This window comes from Otolemur garnettii, unplaced genomic scaffold (genome assembly GCF_000181295.1).
Source record: "Otolemur garnettii isolate 467f Iridium unplaced genomic scaffold, OtoGar3 scaffold00133, whole genome shotgun sequence".
Taxonomy (NCBI): Eukaryota; Metazoa; Chordata; class Mammalia; order Primates; family Galagidae; genus Otolemur; species Otolemur garnettii.
This window is the reverse complement of record NW_003852528.1, coordinates 2318350-2340793: the sequence shown is the minus strand read 5'-3', so window position 1 is coordinate 2340793 and position 22444 is coordinate 2318350. Positions and strand designations below refer to the sequence as shown.

Here is a 22444-nt window from a genome sequence, read left to right as displayed (position 1 = left end):
CTCTCCCAGTTCCCTACGCAGACCCGCCCCAGTGAGACAACATATACTGAGCATAAGAGGCCTGGCCACTCCTTTACCTCAGTAACTTGGTATTTCTAGATGGGTCCTATGGGAAATAGTCAAGACTATTGGGAGCTATTTGATGCCAACAATGATTTGGCCCTCCTCTCCTACCTGGCTGAACCTTTATTAGGATGCTGGCACTTTAGGTGGTTTGCATGTCTGACAGTGAAGAGCCTCGTGGTGGATATAACTGTAGTAAATCCTTCCTCTACTGTCCCAACTAGAGGGACATTTATCACCCGTTCTTTCCCTGGAAACGGCCTAAAAAATTTACCTCTCTTTGGAGTTTCCGCTTTTCGGCTTTAAGTTCATCTTCTATTTTTTCTGCATTTTCAGCAGCCGATTTATAACGTGCTACTTGACTCTCTAACCTTATTACCTAAACGAGAGGGAAGAACCACAGGTATAAACGGGTAGACCCATTTCCTTCTTCCGTTGCTTTATTCCATCTGAGATCAAAGAGTGTGGCTTAAAACACGGGAGAACACCCTGCAAAGAATTAGGATGTGATTCGACGTTTGGGGCTACTGTACGAGTTACTTGCTTGTATTTCTGAGCGAGCCTCCCTCCCCACTGCCACTGATAGGGACTCGTTTCCTTGACCCCACCCACAGGGTGACCCCCATGGTGCTGACGCCCAGCCACCTGGCTCTGCCTCTCTCCTCGTGGATCGCTCTTCTGGAAATAGAATGAACCATGCTGGTGAGCAGAGGCTCCACCAGGGCCTCAGCTCTGTCTAATCCCTCTGGGGAACGTGGTGGGAAGCAGAAAAGGGCAGGTGAGGAGTGACAGGAGGAGCCTGGGCAGGGCCCGCCCCAGTCAAGGTTCTGAGATGAGAGTGGCAGAGGCCTGATGCACACACCAGTCCTGTGCCACCCAGGGTGCTTTGTCAAACTCATCATCCTCTATGTGCACCAGTCTCCTTTTTGTTTCTATAAAAATTCTAAGAAGTTCCATCCATCCACATATACCCACAACTGAGGGTGGAAGAGCAGCTGTCTTCTCCTCTCCCTCTGGATAGAGCACATTGCCCCAGGGCCCAGCGTGCTGGGGGCAGGAGAGCCCCACGTCTACATCCCAGGGAGAGCTGGCCTGGCAGGGAGAGAAACCCAGGGAAGAGAGGCGTCCAGCATGAAGTGCTTTTTAATTGCTAAATTATTTTTAAATGACAGAATTTAACCCCCTAAGCCACGTTAGCTATTTTCTATAACCGTTGTTCATAAAGGATTAATGTTTGTTATAACAACCTGAATCATAATTATCCTTCCTTCCCACTTGTCTCCCTCTAAGAAATACTTCGAGACTTGCTGTCTTAACATATTCCTTTCAGGACCTTTTTTTGGTTCTAAAAGTCTCTGCTTATTTTTGTCCTCAACCCTTCAGGGAGATTTCTAGCAAGTACTGTTTAACAAGTTTACACATACATTTTGTTCTAATGCAGTTATCTCTTGCTCAGATTTTGCAAGTTTAAATTTGAGGTCGCTGATCTGTCTGTTGGCATCCCCTAAAGGTTGAAAGAGAAGGAAAATTTGTTAAGCTCTTGGGCTTTCAAAATGTTAAAACAATAGTTACTGGGAACCAAGCCCTTACTTTGTAGTCATTTGGCAGATCTGTTAGATGTGGCCGAGGCCACCAGGCTTGCCAGAGCTGGGAAGAGGAAAAGCACTCTCTTCCCGTGAACCCAGGCTGGGAAAGTGCCTTTATGCCCTCGCGCATAAAGAAATGTTGGGGGTGGGGGGTGGGGGGCAGGGGAGAGAGAGACTTTTAAAATTGTGTAATTTTATCTCCCTTTAGTCCATTTCTACTTCATTGGCATAAAAAATATGTTTCAATTTTTTCATGCAATCAGCAGATCTAAAACCTGCTGCGTCCAGTAAAATAACTGTGGTTTTTTCCATCAGTGCTTCACATGGTGATATTTTGGTGCATATTTTTTTGGCACCTGCTCTAACTCATAGGCTCTGAGAGAAACACTTTGTTCTGCCCACCTATCCATCCTTGTTCTACCCCACAGAGAAATGTTTGTGCTTTTGTATACATGGGCTTTTGGGGACAGACACAGGTGAATACTGGGCACGCTTTGCCCGGACAGTTTCATGCCAGTTTTTCTCCAGCACAAGTGTGACGCGCTCAGCACAAGTGAACAAGTTAACTTCCACACAGGGGTTGACACTTACTTTGTAGATCCATTACATGCACGTCTGTCCCATTTTCCAAGACATCTTCAGGTCTAAGACTATCTGGCTTGCCATTCTTTTGTCTCTCCTCCAGCTGCCTTTTGAGTTTCTTAATCTGAAAACACCCACCAGTAAAAGATGTTAATTTCTTTATTCTAAATGAGACTGAAAAGCTGAACTTAGAGCCCGTCAGACAGGAAGCAGCATGTGAAGCAAAAACCGACACCCCAGAAGTGCAAACGGCACCTCCCTGTGGTTATGGAAGGTTCCCGGGGTGTCAAAGAGACAGGGACTGTGTGATTACCCCTGAGATAAATGTGGTGAAGGTTACAATCCACCCTACAGCCCACCAGCCAGGCAGGGAATCTCTCCCCTTTTATGAAGAAACTAAAATAAATAAGCAAAAAATCTGCTAGTTAGTACTCTTCCCAGAAAATACTACAATTTAATGCACAAGGAATGAAAAGTAAACAATTTTTACAATATCAGCCATAAATTATTTTTTGTCTCTGGATGAAAAGTTATTTCTAAAGTTGGAATTCCTCCAGACTCAGGAGGACAGTGTACATAAAATACTTCAAATGTTTAAGATTAGCAAGTCAGTGTGCTATTAAACTTTCTTTATTCACTGAGAAACCAGAAAGGGGCCCTTGGAGCCTTCTGGGCTTGGGTGTATCTTAATTAAAATCCCCAACAAGAATCTCTGTGCTCCTTCTCACAGAGCCAGGTTGAGCTGAGCTTTGGTCAGAGGTGGAAAGTGGGTATCTACACAGCTTTCATCCCTCTAGGAGAGAAACACACAGTCTTTCTGCTGTGCCTGGTGTGTTTCCTCCTAGGGGGGAAGGAGATCCCTAATTAAGTATACACCGTCAGTGCCTGCTACATTAAGGACAGAAGTACAAATTCCAGTGGATATGTGTTCTGAATAGATCACAGGAGCTTCAAGAGAGCACTCCCACTATAATCAGTGCTTTATCCAAACCGACCGAGTCTTCAGCGGACGTGTAAAAAGTCAGGGAAATACATCTCTTTAGGCTGATGAGGGAGAATTAGGAGAACTGAGTTATTAATATTTCTTGAGGTAGGAGAGACCAATAAAGAAAAATCCACAGTTTTGGCCGGGGCTGTGGTTTGAACCACAGTTCAAACAACTTTGATCAGCTATGTAAAGAAGTACCTGCCAGGGGTGGTGCCTGTGGCTCAAATGAGTAGGGCACTAGCCCCATATACAGGAGGTGGTGGGTTCAAACCCGGCCAAAAACTGCAAAAAAAAAAAAGAAAGAAAGAAAGAAAAAGAAATACCTGCCAGAAAGGAGGCACTGAGAGAGAACAAAACTGACCTTATAGACCAGAGGTAAGAGAAATGGTGTTTGGACGGACTTAGTAACACCCTTGCCTCTCGATGGGTACCTAGACCTTTACACTAGGATTTTAAGCAGCAATTCAGTAAAACATACCAAATTTAGCTTTGAGTCTTTCAGACATCCTCACTCAACCTCATATGATTTACGATGTCCTATTTGGATAAAAATATTAAGAAAAAAACCACTCGGCTTGATAATTATTTTTGGTTATGGTATATTTAGGGGTTTTCTGAGTAAGTAAAAAATAAGGACAGGAAAGTGGTTTCAGGTGCCCCGTTCAGAACCCAAAAAGTGATAAAAGGATTGTTACCTGTTCCAATAAGCATTCTCGCTCATCGACAAGCTTTTTCAACCTAATATCTAAAGAAATCAGAAAGATCTGGGTTTAGGTGAATCTGTGCACCGCACACTTCAGCACATAGCTAAACTGAAGATGGTCGTTCAGGTTAGTGAAATGAATGATGGAGTTATACACACGTACCACGGTGAATGAGGCCACAGACAGGACTGGGGGAGAGTTCAGCCACAGGGGTCGGGGCAACCTCCCGGAACATGCTTCACGGCAGGCGCAGCATCCGGCCGCATGCAAACAGGCTAATCTTCTACCTTAGGTTAGCATGCAAGGACTCTAGGGCCAAGCCACACTGCAACACAAGATCTCACAGGCTTCATGGTTTAACATCATTAGCAGTACACAGACACACCCAGAGTCACAATTCAATAGCACCAATTTGAATCATCCTCACCTTTCTGAGTTTACATCTCAGACACATTTAGTTTTCTCCTTTCTCTCATACACTCATCAACATCAGAGATTTGACTACATGTTTAGGATCCCTGAGTCCACTAACAACACATCTGCTAACCTAGTTACCAAGAGCTGTTACTCTTTTGAGGCAAAATGCACCGATGGGTTAGATGTCTATAATTTCTCCTACCACATATAAAAAGAGATGCATATATATTAAGTGTCTCTAAATTCCCCACACTTCTCTGTAAAGGGGTATCAAGTACTATAATGTTTAGTTTCAGAGGAGAAACCCAAGGGCTGGGAAGGGGTAAAGGGTTTGGGTAAAATCCCACATCAATTTATAGGCAAAATCAGGATGATAGCATGAAACAGCGATGGTAATATATATTGCCCACTTCCTCTGCGACACAGGGGCTGTCCTGCTTTTGCACCATTAGCTCATTTAGCTCACTTCAGCTCAGAAAGCCCGCTGGGTGGGCTGACCTTACATCTTTCTTCTATAGGTGATAACTGGAGGCCCAGAATGATTGATCAACTTTGCTGAGGCCTCCAGGCTGGCCATAGGGCTGCACTCCTAACCACTGCATACTACCGTTTTTTCCAGATCTAAACTTGTATTTCTGAGTCCACCCTGACTTCTGGCCCAAGGCTCTTATTCCCAAGAGGACACTGCTATCAGAATGTATAGCTCCAAATTCTTCAGAGTAAAATACTAACCTTGATTAGTCATGTACAAAGAGTAATTCATATAAAATATATTTTTGTTTTCATTTAAGAAATCATCTGGCCACATTCTAATCTAAGTTCTATCTTTCTTCATTTTTGCAAAGACCTTCAGTTACTATTTTGAGAGGCACAGCAACAAAAGACACCAGAAAATGTTAAACATAATATACAATAAATTAAATGTATGATCTGAGTTCCATTTTCATTTACATACAGATTGCTTCTGACAGCTGTTTTACTTATTCGGTCCATTCCATACACTTACCCACACTGAAACAAAAACTTTTTATAGTTATAAACCTGATTCTTTTATTCAATATCACTTTTTATTTTATATTCCCACATACAAAAACTACAGGCATCATAAAAACACTGAATACACTAAAATATGATCTTGAAGCTCATATATTTATTGTACAATTTTTAAATCTTTTTCTATTGGAAGACTTCAAATATTGTAGATTATTAGAAAATAAATGTTAAAATGTAATGAATGCTAGCAAGAAGAAGATCTGACCTTTAGTTAGTGTTACAGTGAGAATATAAAAAGGGATAAAACTCTTAAAGAGTTTTAAAGAGGAATTTTAAAGCAGAATTGGAGAAAAAGTGAAAACTAAGTAGTTTTAAGAAAATTTAAAAAATAAATAGCAAAATAATTTGGCATAAAGTAAAAAGGAGTCCTGCCTTTCACAGCTTTAGAAACCAACAAGCCTAACTGTGGAGTAGAACCCGTCACAGAAGCTGTGAGTCTGATGCGTCCTGCCAACCTCTCGCTGCCCTCCTTCCTCAGTGAGCGGTGTGGGGCTCATCACCCAGCGGCAGCACCCAGTTTACAAACGGATGAAAACAACAGCACTTTAAGACACTGATTACAGTTTTTTGAAATAAGTCATTAAAAAAGATGAAGTCCCCTTGTCCCCGACTCAGGATGTTCTTTTATAGTGGGAAGCTAAAATTGGTCGGCTATTGAAGGTTACTTTTAGTAATTGTGAAAGGTTTATATTTTTAAAAATCTAGTTTTTATGTATTAAATTGTAACGAACTTTCTGGTATGCATTTTAGAGACCAATGAAATGGGAGACAAAGAGGTAAGACCTTCTAGAAAATTACTGGGGTAGCCAATTCCTAGTTTTGGGATTCTGTGAACTCCTGTGTTCCTGGGCCATTCTTTTGGCCCGTGTGTCTTAGCCGGTCTGTCCTGGGGCAGAGCAAGGCCAACCCACAGCGACTGCAGCCACCAAGAAGCACATGCCTTTAAAGCACTTTGCGCGATCCTCACCAAGCTCTGACAGGTGGGCTCTCACCTGTTTTCAGACAGCAAAATAAGGCACAGTGATTGAGGTTCAGTAGATTATTCCTAATGATCTGTTTCCAAGAGTATATTTTTAATTCTGTGGATTAATTCCTCTTCCCACTGCCCAGAAGAATCATCTCCCCCCGTATTTGTAAAGATGACAAAGGAGATTTAAAGAAGACTGAGGGAGACCAAGGCCTCTTGAGAAACAGGTTGCCTGGCTGCCACTTGGAGTGAGCGTCATTGCTGTGGTTATTGCTGTGGTCGGTTTCATCTTCCTGGCTGTCCTCCCTGCAGGGAGCAGCTCCCTCCTGCAGAAGGCGGAGCTGGGCCTGGCACAGCGGCTTCTTGTTTCTCCTGTTTGCAGGGCCCAAGGGGTTTGCATAGTCGGGAAATACGTCCTTATATCATCCACTAGCCATTCTCATCTCGAAAAATACACGTGAGAAGTGGCAGTATAAAGAGTGGAAGGATGTTCCTCCTGACAAAGTTCTCTGTGCATGTGATTACCACTCTGAACTAGGACTGTTCTGATCCACACACATACCCCCTTTCCTTGAGGGGCCAGACATTTGGAACAGGTCCCACGGTCACGTTCCCTTGGCTCTGTGGCTGTGGCGGCACCCTGTGCAGTGAGGCCTTCCAGGAAAAGAGTCTAGTGGCAGAAAACACTAACCCCCAGAATTAGCATCCCAGGGTAAGTAAAACTTTGAGGGCATTAGGTCTTCAGTTAACTGCAAATGCTAAGGATTACAAGAAGTAGTCAACACCCTACATCTCATTCTTAAAAACTCTTTAAAAATTTTACTGCTCTCTGACCTCTGTATATGGTAACAACCTATAATTCAAAAATCTGTCTTTCCCCTTACAAAGCAGGATATATCACTGTAGACAGAGAACAGGCCTCCATTACCAGAGGAAGGAGGCAAAGAGGTTATCTTTCCTGTATTTCAATGTACATTTCTCTTCCTTGTTTTTCTTTTTCAAAATCATATTGGCTGTTCTTGCATTATTTCTCTTACATGTGAATTTTAGAATTAGCATAGTTCACGAAAAGTCCTATTTGGATCTTGATTAGATTTATATGAAATTATAAATTAATTTGTGGAGAGTTAGCATCCTTGTTATAAATCCTTCCTTCCTACCTATAATATAATTGGCCACCTTTTCAGGTCTCCAAGAAGCATTTCAATAATGTTTTGTAACTTTCTCCAGAGTGTCTCACACTTTCCTAGATTTATTCCCAGTTGTCTTTTTTTTGAGGGGGGACCCTAATAATACTGTTTTAAAAATTCTCTATACATTTTCTAATTGGCTATAGTTGGTGTCTAAAAATAAAACTTTGAACTTAAACAATTGAAAAAAAATGTCTTTCCCTATTTTCTGCACACAACCATAATTATAACTACTTACACTTTGAAATAAGCTTTACATGTACGCACAGTACCCATGTCTTGCTTTGGGCATGAACAATATCCAATCATTTCTCTGTTCCATGTTATAGTGACACGTCAGCGTCCAGGTTTCTTTGGGGATATGGCTGGCAGTACCCCTTTTGATTCTTTTCTAAGATTGAATCTTTGGACCATGAAACCTTTCTAAATTGCCTTATACCTTATGCCTTAAACTGACTCTGTCTAGGTGACTCCTTTCAAGATAATGTACGGCCCTTCACTGTATCAGTTACAGCTCCAGGCTGTAACATCAGGATGCCCTCAGAGCAGAGTAACTGATGCTCACAAGGAAGTCTCTGAAATTACCAGGAAATGCTTTGGCTGTTCAGAAGTCCTTTTTTCTTTCTTTGCTCCTATCCTGATTCGCAGCTGTCCACTCCCCAGTGGAGACCTTCCCTTGTGTTCACACCACACCGCCTGCCACATACAAAGTGATCAAAACTGCACTGAGTTGAGAATAACTAGAACTTGGGTGCCTGAGTCGAGGGTGTGAAGTGAGCTTAGGGTCCTGAAAGGGGCTGTGGAATAAAATGGGAAAGAAAGGGAAGAACTTGGAATGGTTTGGTGATGTTACCATGCCGAGACTCTGGTTGGTGAATTCCTTCCTAAGAGGCAGGAATGAGTAGAAATGAGTAGCTGTCTGCCTTCCAGGGTGAGCCCAGCTGTGCTGAAGTGCGGACGTAACCTAAAGCCCTTCCGCCTCCTGGAGAGCCCAGAATCCTTCTCCAGCAGCCTCAGCTTCCTCAGCTCCACTTCCCTCTACTTCAGGGACACTTAAGCAGTCAAGTTTTTGCTGTTTTCATCATACTCTTCAAACTTTCTACATTTAAGCAGAGCAAGGAAATTGAGCCCTTTCTCAACTGGGATTCCTCAGCAGAACCGCAAATCACAGGAGATGGCATAAGGGATGATGCCCCCATGCTAGAACCAGCCTGGTGCCAGGAGAGAAGGCCGTTCATGACCGACCAAGGGCAGGAGGCCTGGGCCTTTCCCAGGACCCCAGTGAGGATTAGCAACCCAGAAGCACATAACCGTAAAGACAGTTATCATGCAATGTAGCATTCTGACAGACTCAGAATTCCAGTAGCCCAAAGAGTAGAACCACAGGCTTGTACAATTATAAAATGTCTTTATTTCCATGACATGGTAACACTTAAGTTTGCCTCAACTTTTATTGAGGTTTTGATTTTTTGCACTCAATTGCATCTTGTAACAGTAATAGGAATCCACAATCTCATAAAGTGTCAACAACACTCACAACGTATGTTCTGTTGTAATTTTATATTTCACAATCTTTAATCTTCCTTTATAATTATTTTTTAAATGCTTATTTATGTAGAAAATATATCTTTTGTTCAGGCAGATCAAAACAAGAGTTTTCCAATAATAATACAATGAGAAACAGCAAATGAAAGTATTTATGCCATGATACCCACAGTGATTCAACTCTTAAGAGTATCTTCTTACAGTCTAATTAGCAGTTTGTACAGGAAGTTACCTCTCATGTTGCTCTTTTGTGTAATGATTAGACATTCAAACAAAGAGAAGTGATGTGGAGGTCCTAAGACATTTCTGTTAGTGACTGCCCTGCTCAGATACTGCAGTAGGAAATGAAATTTCAACAAACGTCACTTCCATAAAAAAAATCTTTGAATTTAGTACACACCGTCAGCATGAAGTGAAGTCAGAATCTCCTACAAAGCAATTTCAGGGATCATTAACAATGAGATCCTAATGCTTTGATTTGAGCTAAAGACTCACATGAGGTAAAGGTAAATGAGACTCCTCTCATGCTTTCAGATTAAGGTACCAACCTCATCACTCAGTGACCTATTTGCTATATGGGTGTTTGCCTCCTTTAAATACCAGAGAGCTCATAACGTACTTATGTACTAACATCAAATATGACAGCACACGTATGAGAAGGAGGCGTTAAGTACCAATTATACTCATGATGCAGAAACCTAAGAATGCTATTTGGTCATTTTGACTAGAAGCTGATATGTTTGGTCAAGAATATCCACATTCATGTAGACCTAAGGCAAATGCTAAATATTTTTATTTTATTTTAAGCTAGAGTATCAACAGTACACATCATTGTTTGATACTACTGGAATGTTCTCATTAGAACTTACACTAATAACAGGCATGTCTTTCCAATCTGGGTGACAACTTCAATGATTAAATATAAATCTACGAGGAACAGTCTGTAACTTACAGTAGCACAGGCAGATAACCTGATGATTGTCACACAGTGCAGCTAAATCAACTTGGGACATTTTACTCACATCGGCAGGAGTGACAAAAGACAAGAGTCTCTTGTGATCAGACTTACTGTGCGACGTCCTTGGCCCTGAAGCTCCTGTCTGTGTCCCACCTCCTCCTGGGCCCGTCTGCCCCTTTAGGACATGGTGCAATCTTCTTTGCTTTTGCCCTTCTCATTTCCTCTCTCTGTATCCTCTCTGCTTTCTGAATCCAAGTCCCCCGACACGCCTGCTGGTGCTGAGAGGTCCTTGCTCTCCAGACTAATGCTGTCTAAAGCCTTCTGGACTGCCTGACTTGGATGTTCTGGCAGGACGTCCCCCTCTGCACTTCCTGTTTGAAGGACATCGTTAATTTCCCTTGCGGGACTTCCCCGCAGGGGGCTGCCACTCACTGCTTCCTCCTCTGGCTCTGGAGGGCTGCTCCGAGTGGCATCTTCTTCCTCTAATTCCTCTAATTCTTTATCATTCACACTAGTGCCTGACAATCGAATTGTATCATCTTCAAAATTCAATGTGTCTCCATTAGCTCTGACTTTCTCTGCTTCTGTTTTTCCAACCTCTTGGTTAGGGTTTCCATCCAAATCAGTGTTAGGGTCTTCTGGACAATCAATATTTTCAACACTTTCTGCTACACCTTTCTGTTTGGGACTGTTAACCACCTCCTCTTGAGCTTCCATCGCTGACTTTTCAGCAGTAAATTTTACCTGCTCTTCTTCCTTAACTTCACTTAAATCTGTGTCCTGATACGTTAACTCTTTCTTAACATCTTTAAGGGTTTCTACAGGAGCTGGTGATTTTTTCTTCTTGTTTTTCTTTTTCTTGTTCTTTGCCCTCTTCTGTGGCGAATCCAGTGCTTCTCCTTGCTGGCCGCTCTTCTCTTCACTGGGCTCGTTCGTGTCTAGGGGTTCACTTTCAGCACATTGGACCTCATTGGACTGAACCTGCTCTACCACACTTGGACCTGCTGCTTCTGGATGACCACTCTTGGCTGCTGGAGAACCAGGAATGGTTTGGACATGAGTCTCAACTGGTTTCTCATCCTTTGACCCTGTTTCTTCATTGTCCTCCCTATCTGCTTCTGTATTCTGAACTGCGGACCCTCTGGGCTCAGCTACTTTCTGGTTGGTGACTTCTGTCTCCAAACTATGTCCTATGCTTGGACCCAACTTTTCAGGGGCAGCTACTGCACACTTTTCATCTTGACCCACTGTGTCATCACTATTGGGGGGATATGAGGCCACTGTGCCCACCTGCTCCCCAGTGTGAGTTTCCCCTCCCTCTTCCACATTCTCTGTGTGGGTCCTGCTTTGCCCGCCAGCGTCTATGCTGCCCGCCTTGTGGACATCAGGTATTTGCAAAGGAACCGATTCCTGACGTGGTTCTGAGCTAACTTCTTCCAAAGTGGTTCTAAAATCCTCTTGCTTTTCTTTTTCCTGCTTTTCTACAGATTCTTTACTTTGGCTTTTGATATCTAAGGCATGACAACTGTCCTGCCCACTCCCAGAGCCTGGGGCTTCACTATCTAACTCACTCAAACTGCTAAGGGAAGCTCCAGGCCCATCACTTGCCCCACTAATGACCTCATTGGATTCAACCTGCTCTGTACTTTCAAGGCAAGACATGCTCTCTAGAATTTGGCTTTGAACCTGTTCCTCATCTTTAGCACCTGCTAACCGTCCTAGGGATGGGGCTTTGTCTTCATCAGAGACTTTCTGGTCCTCAGCTCTGTCACCAGGGTGGGATGCCTCTGTGTCCACACAATCCTTTACTGTGTCCTCTTTGTGCTGTTCTTTCTCAGAATTCTGCAAGATTGTTCTTTTCCCCACATTGTCCACAATTTCATTTTTCACCTCCACTTCATTGGCTCTTCCTAAAAGATCATTAAGAAAATTGAAGGGACCCCATGATGTGGTAACCACTTAGTATATATTAAAATGTAAACACATGTTCTAAATCCCACCCCACCCTACTCCTGAAGAGAGGGCGGCATCAAGAATCACGTGAAACAGAAGCCTTGGCCAGTTCTGTGCGGCACAGCAGCGATTGCATCAGTGAGGTTTTGATCAGCCAAGGTCACTGCCACCAGCTTGAAGGCGGGAGCGGCTGCTGGTGCCATCTCATGTGAATGGATTTTTTAAAGGTGAAGTTACGTTTTAACCAACAAAAAGGCCTCTGAGCAGCCAAACAATCCACAATAATGAGTTTAGGAACAGACGGAAGGTTCAGTGTTCCCCATCCTCATCTCTAAATGCACAACCTTGCAACCCAGACTTCTCAGCACTGAACTGCCCTGCCTATCTTGCAGCTCTAAAAGCAGATTTCAAATAATTTTTTAAAAGAACATTCTGTTCACTTTTTAAAACACAGCTTCAAGGTCAATCTCAAGAGAGACACTTTTAAAGTAGCTCAAATGGTGAACAGAAATCTAATTTCTAACACCCAACCCCTGTCTTCCTAAGAAAACAGCCTGTGTCTGCCCTGCCACCCTCCCTAGGGGCTGTGCAGAGTTCTGGCAGGAGGCAAGTGCTTAACATCAAGTGACCACTTGCTTAAATAGTAAACTATTTATCAGCTAAAGAACACATTACTGCTTCAGAATGAACCACTATATTTTGGATTCTTGAAACAAAATCCTAGCCTATTAGATATGAAACTATGTTACTGACAGTCAAGGCCAGATAATTTTATAATCAGTGGTTTCCACGGTGAGTGCACTTACCCCAGAGAAAGTGTGGGGAATATTAGGACTTTTTTTTTTTTTTTTTTTTAAGACAGAGCCTCAAGCTGTCCCCCTGGGTAGAGTGCTGTGGCATCACAGCTCACAGCAACCTCCAACTCCTGGGCTCAAGCGAGTCTCCTGCTTCAGCCTCCCAAGTAGCTGGGACCACAGGCACCCGCCATAATGCCTGGCCATTTTTTGGTTGCAGCCATCATTGTTGTTTGGTGGGCCCGGGCTGGATTTGAACCCACCACCTTAGGTATATATGGCTGGCGCCTTAGCCGCCTGAACCATAGGCACCAAGCTGAATATTAGGACTTGTACAGAAAGTTAGTTTTACTTCACTCTTTAACAATTTCTATGCATGTATGTTATAATGTACATTTTATACTAACAAGATAGTATACATATCTAAATTAAAAATAAATAAATATATACACAGAAGTTCCCACAATTCTTCACTGATAGGATATATGATCGTAAAACATTTGGAAACCACTTAAAAGATTGATATTTCTGGTTCTTTAAGCATTTCACAATGGCTATCAAAGATTTTGAAATGTATATTTCAGTAAGAGCAGCATGATCAAATTCCTAGCTATTGGTAGCTAATATAAAGATATGACAGAAATTAATTTACCTTTCAATAACTTTTACCCAATTTATAAGAGTCGTGTTTCTTTAATAGCCATCAAGATAAAAAAATGAGTTACCTCCCTGGGAAGCTACGGGTTTCCATATTTCCATAGTAAAAAGCAGTAAGATGAAGGCTTCTCAATCATAATGAAAAGTCATGGACCCTGACCTCATTTTAGCCTCACTGTAAAAAGCTGGAACACAACTGGTCCCCAGTGACAGACGGGCCATGTGTGCAGCCTCCACTTGCCACTGTGTGCAAAACTCCGAAGGTTTCCCCAAAGCCAAATATGATGACAAATATTCATCAGTGAGGTTTTGCAGATTATTGAAAATTGTATAAAATATTCCTACAGTCTGTTGTATTCCCCAATTTTATATTCCTTGAGGGATATAAATGAGGGGCCACCTCTGACAAAGGTAGGCATTCAGACTCCTGCTGGGAAGGCATCTCCTTAGCATGGCCACTCTCACTGCCCATGGCCACCTGTCCACCTACAGGGCTGGCTTGAGGAAGACAAGGAAGATGTGCCCTGTCACCAGCACACCTGCTATCCCTGCCACCTCGCACCCTCACAACCAAATGTGGTCAACAACTTACTTTACAGCTTTTACTGATCTCATCTTTTGATAATTCTGTAACAGAGTAAGTTAAAAGCCACACCTGCTCCATATCTGAGGACGACCAAATAGTACTCAACATCATCACTTAATTTTGAGACAGTTTTCCGTGCATTCACTGTCTCACTTGGTAGCTTTGGGAAGCAAAAGAAACTCGAGCCAGGGGTGGTGAGCACTGCACAGAGACGCACGTCAGACAGCACCGGGCGGCCACACCTCGCGGCCAGCACACCGCTACGGAGCGAGGAGACAGATGGCATGCTGCGTGACTGTTAATCGATCAGTGGTGATTACTTCAACTCCAGTAATGCATGGAAGGTGAATCAGTGCTGGGGTGAAAGATGAAAGGACCCAGAGGAAAACAAATACTTACCTAGTGTCCCCTCCCCTGTCGACCTGAGGGCATTTAACTCCTCCTTTGTCATCTTGGTAGGACCGTGGTAGCCAACATTATTTGGAGTGTCTGTGGTCTCTCCATTGGTAGCTATTTCTGAATTTAGGATTATTCCATGTTTCTGGGGACAAAAATAGGCTCGCCGTAATACTCAGTGGTATCAGGTCAAATTCTTGTTTTATTACTAATAATAACAAAGGAAACTATTTTTCCTGAAGTAAATAATGACTCTGCAGAGACAGAAGTGCCAAGTCGTTTTTAGCCAGGGGTGATGGCCTGTGGGCTGCCACAAAGTGGAACATCAATGAATTGCTGTAAAATGACCTTTACTGATAAAACCCTGGTCTGCATTCTTTAAAAAGAGAGTGAGATTAAAACAAGAAGTATGTATGTGTTCTGAAAGGAATGAAGGAACTTATGTTAAAGAGGAAATTAGGAGGTGGCTAGGATGTTTGGCATAGTCAGAAGAAATGCAGATTCTGCTCACTGTATAGTGAAGCACTTCAAAAACAGCTGCACGCCACAGCTCTGTGGAGCCTTCGCCCGCTGCCTCCTGCTGCCCACAGCTCTTTCCCTCTTGCTTGGGGAGTCCCCACTCTAGTAATCACAAGCAGTGTCCTGCACCCCGCTGGTTTACTGTGCTGGCTGTGACCCCAGAAGACAGCCAGCAGATACTGATATGCTTCCATGACTATTCCAGAACTATTCATCCTTCTCTCTCAACAACAGCTCTTATGGTGTTCTGAGAGCCCACCCAGAGTGTGGCCCCCTGGTTTTTTACTGAGTCAAGCCAGCAGAGAAGACCCCTTGACGTGGTCTACACAGGACATGGAACTTTCCTCCTCCTGAACTCAGTGCGTCTCTGGGCCTCATTAGCATGGGCCTTGCCCACACCAACAACCAAAGACCCTGTTTAGCTGGAGAAGTCCTTACACTTGAGCCTTTCTGTTAATATAAAGCAAATAAGTTATCTAATTCTGAATAATATCCTAGAGAATATATTAATGAGAATGAGACAAAGTTGAGGTAATAAATCAAAAAACTCTTAGAAATCAGAGCTGTGCTCAAGATCAGCAAATCAGCTATCCCCGTGAGCATCTCCAGGCCATGGGCACAGCCAATGAATTTACATTTGCTTCACCTGTCTCATCAGTGTCAGTTTACTTAAGATTTGAGTTTAGTAACAGAAGCAAAATCAATGACATAAAATTAGTTGGCAGAAGTACACACCCACATTCAGAGAATCCCAGAATTTGCTGTTGCCACCTGGATTTTCTGTTTTAAACTGGACTTTAGTGTCATACCTTGAATTCCTCTTTCAGCATGACTACTTCTTCTCTAAGATCGTCTCGTTCGCTCCTTATGGAATCAAAGAACTCTTTCTGCCTCTCTAATGCCTGAGTGTGCGGCAGAGCAAAGAGAAAGAAGTCGTGCAGATGAGAAGGTGACGTGAGAGGCAGGAACAAGAAGGCTTCTCTCCCCAAACACTAACAGACTTAAGATAGCGAGAGACTCTGCTCAAAGGCACAAACACAACGCGAGCTCTAAGCTTTTCATTTAGTGCACGCGGTCCAAGAAATACTCCGGTTCATGCTTCCCGGAGATATCAGTGCTGCGGGTCACACAGACAGGGCACCGGGTCCCCGGTCACCTTGTCTGCACCACTTTCCATCTCAGTCTGCAGCGCTGCGTTAGAGGGTTAGCTCAAGCAGTGGATGGACCCATTTAACACAGAGATCAATACATAACAAGAAGGAATGCCTAAGAACCCCACAGGACAACTGTCTCAGGAATTTAATTGTTTTTATGCATTGTTCTTGGCATCTGTTGTCACTGATTAACATAAAGTGGTCCCAAAGCAAACACACACACAAGCATGCACATGATCCCAGCAAAGCGGAGACACGGCCACCGCGTGCCTGAGTCGGCGCTGACGCATGCGCAAACGTCTCTGGGTCTTTAGCGGCTATGTGGATGAGCTGCTATTTTGGGGAAATCATTTGTCACTATGAATCATAGCGGTGACTTTGTGGGGTTCCATTCTTCCTATTCTTCGATTCTAAATTTAGGTGGGTTGCCTCTTCTTTTCTCGTGGAGGGGAAGGGCTGTAGGAGGCCTTCCCAGAGGGAAATTTCAAGGTGGGAATACTTTGGGCACAGCCTCTGATACCTTGCAGCTTTCTAGAACTCCTTTGATAAAACATCGAGGCACTACCAGGCAGGGAATTCCAAGAAGTCTGACCCTCCCCACCTCAGACTCGCCCCAGGGCGTCTGCCTTGCTCCCTGTATGAATGAGGTGCAGGAGAGGCCAGAACCTCTATGCCAGAAGTCGGCATCAAATTCAGAGTTCACATAATGTGGATAGTTAGTGTATTTACTACTTAACAGAATCACACAGATTAGATCAATTCTAGTTAATTAAATTTATAAACTTCTGTGTTACACGAGGGTTGCATGCATACTCAGACAAGCAATTCTACAAACCAAAATTGTGCCAAAGCTCTATTTGCTAAGCAGCCTTCCCGTGGAATAGGTTTTCAAAGACTTAGATTCCTACCCCTATCTTTTTGTCTTTCCACTCTACTGTTTCCTGAAGGTCAGAAATCTCCCTGATATAACTCGCCTGTTTCTGCTGTAGCTGTCGGATTTCCTGAGGAAAGGAACAGATAGAAAGAAGATGAAGGGTTAAACAGGAGGAAAAGCCTCAGTACTGGACACCCCGAGAGCTGTGATGGCCACCTCACCCCTGAACGCACTGCCAGCATTTGGGGGCCGTTTCCTTGTCCTACTCCCAGCTTCAAGGGGTGCCGGAAGAAAACTGCTTGGGTGAAATTCTCACTCTAAAGGCACCCACTAAAGTGTTCACTGAATTAAAAAATTAAAAACCAATCTTGTTAGTTTCCTAGTAACACTCTAACAGATTATACCTAATTCAGTGGCTTAAAACAACACAAACGTATTCTTTTACAGTTCTGGAGGTCGAAAGTCCAAAACGAGTCTTAAGGCTAAGAGCAAGCCTTCTGGAGGCTTTCCTCGGGAGACGTGGCCGCATCTGTGCTCCTGGTCCCTTCCTTATTCACCCTAAACTCTGCTTCCTTTGCCACGTGCCCTACATCCTCCAGTGACCTCTCTTCCTCTTCTAAGGACCCCTGTGACAACATCAGGCCTACCCAGATAATCTGGATAACCTCCCCCTCTCAAGGTCTTTAATTTAATCTGCAAAGTCCCTTTACTGTGTGAGGTTAATATATTTACAGTTTCCAGGGATTAAGACGTGGACATCTTTGTGGGGTATTGAAATTATTTTGTCCATCAGATCTCCCAAGACGAATGTCAGACCACCAAAGAATAAAGGTTTTCACCTAGGAGAGGATCTATTTTTCTTAAACCAGGCCAGGAAAGAAAGTTTAAAACTCTCAATCTTCATAGAACTGGTAACTTTACATATTGCTATAGAATAGATTAAATTGTTCCTGCGTCATCCCCAGAACCAAGTCATATGTTGAAGCCCTAGTGCCCAGTGAGACTGTATTTGGAGACAATGGCTTCAAGAGATAATTAGGGTTAAATGAGGTCATAAGGGTGGGGCTCTGACCTAATGGGATCAGTGTCCTTTTACAGACACCAAGGAGCTTGATCGCACTCTACCATGCAAGGGCACAGCAAGAAGGTGGCTGTCTGGAGACGAGGAGGCCAGGCCTCACCAGAACTCCACCTTGATCTCCATAGCAAGAAGGTGGCTGTCTGGAGGCCAGGAGGCCAGGCCTCACCAGAACTCCACCTTGATCTCCACAGCAAGAAGGTGGCTGTCTGGAGGCCAGGAGGCCAGGCCTCACCAGAACTCCACCTTGATCTCCAGAGCTGTGAGAAAATAAATTTCTGTGGTTTGAACCTTGAAGCCTACGGTATTTTGTTACGGCAGCCTAAGATGGTCATAAGCCAACAAATTGTTCCAAAGTTAAAAACAAAAACAAAAAGACAACAGGAGAAGGTCCCACCTCAAGCATTTCTTCTCTCTGCTTCAGGGCCTCTTTCACTTCGGCAAATTGAAACTGCAGGATGCTGTGGGCATGTTTTTCCCTCTCAAATTCCTATAAAGGAGGAAAACCGTACTCAGGCCACAGAATCGCATTCTTCCGGCATATTAGTTCATGTTCTCACAGTTTGCATTTCCCTTTGAACAAATTACCTGCTACTATGCCATCACAATTTTCAAGGTTTTGTTTTTTTTTTTTTTGGAACAACACAAATCCGTTTCTCCAGACTTTGTAGAAGATGCCAGATAACTTACTATAAAATTAATCTGGGGAGCTGATGCCACAGCCAAATGTCCTGATTCTCCCTAGTAAAGCACAGCCCTGGGGGTCTGCTGCCGCCCACAGCACTGTGCTGAAAGCCCTGGCATCTCTGATGTGAGAGGTGACAAGAGAGACTCTTTGGGATAAAGGGGAGACACCTCCTGCTTACGCTGGCCTGGCCGGTGTCTCTCACTAGCAGCGGGTGGCCAGCTCAGGGGAAAGTTAACAAAGGGCTCGAAACACAAAGCTGCTGGCCCATTCCAGCCTGCCCTCTACGAAGTCCCTTCTGGAACATGGTCATGTGGCTTTTCTGCCTTTGCTGTGTCACAGCAGCACAATCCCTAGTGATAATGTGGGACCCAACTAACTCTGCTGGCAGTTTACGGGGTGGCAAGCGACCTTTCCCCCAGATCTGTTAGGCAGGTTACCTGAGAAGAGATCTGGCCTGAGTATCTCCCCCCCACTTCCTCTGGCCTAGAGTGGCTGGTGCCCTCCTGGCTGTGACAAGGGCCTTCCTGGGGAGCTTGGCCTGGCCCCACCTGGGGATAACATTCTAGTCCTCCCCAGCTTCTGTGGAATTAGCTTTGAGGGTTCTCAGTCTACGTAATGACACCTAGCCATGGCATTCTGGGAGGGGCAGGAGTGTGAGTGCTCTGTGGTGCTCTCCTGCCCAGGCAGGCTCAGCTGGGGCTCCCAGCATCCACACTCCACATGACACAGAGGTTCTTGAGAAGTTCCTCCTCTCCTCCAGAGCTCAGCTACCAGGAGCTGCATGAGTGAAATTCTTCTTTAGCTTCTAACTCAATTACAGAGCAGTCAAAGAAGGAGGCTCTGGTTGTTAAGGGTACTTGGTTTTATCCCTTGGGATTTAGAGGACATGGCTCTTTAAAAAGAGAATGACACTTGCACATTAAATTTTCTGTCTATATCAGAACTATACCAGTTTCTGAGAAACTGGACACTATTCCAGGTTTTTAAAATTTTTATTCTAGGGTTTGATAAACCAAGTTAATGCCTAACAATATGACAAACAAGTACTCTTTGCTCCCTCCCTCATAAAGGACCACAAAGCCCAGCCTTCACCGACCCAGTCCTCTGCGGTTCATCGCCCCACAACGCTCCTGCTGGAGGTCAACATCAGACACAGGCAAAACCTGAGTTGCAGTGGCTCTTACTGAAAGCTCAAATGAGACTCTACACTTCTCTGAGCTTAGTGAGCTCTTTAATTCTTCTTTTTTTTTTAATTGACCTCAGTAGAGTGCCGTGGCAGCACAGCTCACAGCAACCTCCACTGGGCTTAGATGATTCTCTTGCCTCAGGCTCTCGAGTAGCTGGGACTACAGGCACCTGCCACAATGCCCGGCTATTTTTTGTTGCAGTTTGGCTGGGGCTGGATTCGAACCCGCCACTCTCGGTATAAGGGGCCAGTGCTCTGCCCACTGAGGTACAGGCGCTGCCCCGAGGTCTTTAATTCTTAAATGGAGTAACTGTGTCTTTTCCTAATCAGCAGAAAAGAAATGAATATAATTTTCTTAAAATTGTTGATACTCATAACTATTTCTCTATGGTGTTAAGAGAGAACAAAATAAAAATCAGGAAATATGTATTAACCAGAAAATCTTGAAGCATCTGATTGTGCCATAGTCAAGAATGCTGGTGCTTTCATAGGCATATTTTTTAAGGTTATAACTTAATCGTACATGTAAAACTGCCTCTAGTTCACATGTTGAAATTACATGTATCAATATTTCAAAGACCATGTTATTCTTATTCTCCTATGTTTGGGTTTCCTGGATTAAGGGGAGAATGATTACTTAAAAATACATAAATAATATAAATTACACATCATATATACACATGTACACATACACATATAATCCATCACTCTCTACAATACTGAGGCTTACTTTGTTTTTCTCGTCATACTGTCGCCTCGATTCAGCCAGTTGTTCTTCAAGTTCCAGCAACATATCTTTGAGGGTATCGACCTGGTACATGAAGTTTGTCTTCTCATTGTCTAGCTGAGCGTTGGAAACCATGGCCTTCTTGTATTTCTCCTCAACTTCTGCTAGGGAGTCCTGCAGAGGGCAGGTCATATTTTTGAAGTTATAGAAAGAAAACAAAACAAAGATTAGTTCAGTATTCTTTAAAGAAACCAAAATTCAGCCCTCAATTGAGACTATTTCTTAGAACAAAAGAACTGGAATAAGAAACACATAGCAATTTTAAATACAGAAATCGCCCTTTTGTCAATTCAATCAAACTCTCACAATTCAAACAATTAGTTACTATTTGTGTCCAGAGGTGAAAGCAATTCATATACTCGTTAGAACAAAGGAGACACACAGTGGGCAGAGGGGGTTGGCCACAGAGGCTCTTCCCACGCAGTGTCTTAGGGCTGTCTCAGGGCTGTTCAATAGGTTTCTGAAGGAGTCACTCAAGACATGTGACCAACGGTGCTAATGTAACCAAATACCTGCACAAGCCACAGGCGACAGCCAATCATCCCTCTCTGGCTTATGAACCAAGAAAGGCTTAATAATGGGACCTGTAGGAAAACTAAGCAAGGTACACAGGTCTCGCTGGGTAGGTCCTGCAACAACTGAGGACATTCCTCTCAAAGGGCAGTCTGAGGGCAGAGGCCTGCACAATAGACACAGCCACACCCTCCAGTGGCTCACACCCAACCATGAACCGGGGAGGGTGATTCCGAGAGAACAGAGAGAGATCAGAATCACCTGGGTGCCCAGTACCCAAAGCTGAGGGAAGGGGCGGAGCTGCCTGTCAGGTGTAGCAGGTGCGGCAAGGAGGCTTCCGGGAGACGGTGCTGCTCTCACCTGGCTTCCACACCAAGCAATCATCTTAGGTGGGACTGGTGGGTCCAGGATGGTTCAATAACTCCATCATTTTTAAATTTAAATTTTTTTTTTTTTTTGAGACAGAGTCTCACTACGTTGCCCTTGGTAGAGTGCTGTGGTATCACAGTTCACAGCAACTTCAAACTCTTGGGCTTAAGCGATTCTCTTGCCTCAGCCTCCCAAGCAGCTGGGACTATAGGTGCCTACCCCAATGCCTGGTTATTTTTTTTTTGTTGTTGCAGTTGTCATTGTTGATTTTAGCAGGCCCGAATTGGGTTTGAATCCACCAGCATCGGTGTATGTATGTGGCTGGTGCCCTACCCACTGAGCTACAGGTGCCGCCTAAATTAAAAAAAAATTTTTTTTTAAGACAGAGTCTCACTCTTGCCCTTGGCTAGAGTGCCATGGCGTCATAGCTCACAGCAACCTCAAGTGACCCTTCTGTCAGTGTCCTGAGTAGCTGAGACTATAGGCGCCCACCACAATGTCTGGCTAGCTTTTCTATTTTTACTAGAGATGGGGTTTCACGCTTGCTCAGGCTGGTCTCAAATTCTTGACCTCTAGCAAGCCTCCTGCCTCAGCCTCCTAGAGTATTAGGATCACAGGCATGAGCCACCATGCCTGGCAGTAACTCCATTTTTACATGAATTAAAATCCACAGTCTTAATTTTTCCAACTTTAAAGAGAGATGACAGGCTCGGCGCCTATAGCTCAACCGGCTAAGGCGCCAGCCACGTACACCTAAGCTGTCGGGTTCGAATCCCCAGCCCGGACCCGCCAAACAACGATGATGGCTGCAACCAAAAAATAGCCGGGCGTTGTGGC

The 22444-nt window shown here is 43.9% G+C and overlaps 1 protein-coding gene across 11 annotated transcripts in view; it reads right to left on the bottom strand.

Moving 5' to 3' along the window:
* Positions 1-22444, bottom strand: part of LRRFIP1 (LRR binding FLII interacting protein 1) — a 151705-nt gene that overhangs the window by 4786 nt on the left and 124475 nt on the right. For 6 of the 11 annotated variants that reach the window (XM_023518266.1, XM_023518269.1, XM_023518268.1 and 3 more), the window contains 4 exons: positions 20669-20839; positions 18462-18554; positions 14443-14584; positions 6061-11963 (listed from right to left, as the gene is read on the bottom strand). In XM_023518266.1, coding sequence (XP_023374034.1) covers positions 10231-11963; positions 14443-14584; positions 18462-18554; positions 20669-20839 — 2139 coding nt within the window. In that variant the 3' untranslated portion in view covers positions 6061-10230. Of the gene's footprint in view, positions 1-337; positions 443-1487; positions 1568-2240; positions 2356-3914; positions 3965-6060; positions 11964-14442; positions 14585-15767; positions 15861-17020; positions 17114-18461; positions 18555-20668; positions 20840-22444 lie in introns of those variants that run through there. The other 5 variants (XM_023518271.1, XM_012810418.2, XM_023518273.1 and 2 more) reach the window with 3 other exon arrangements.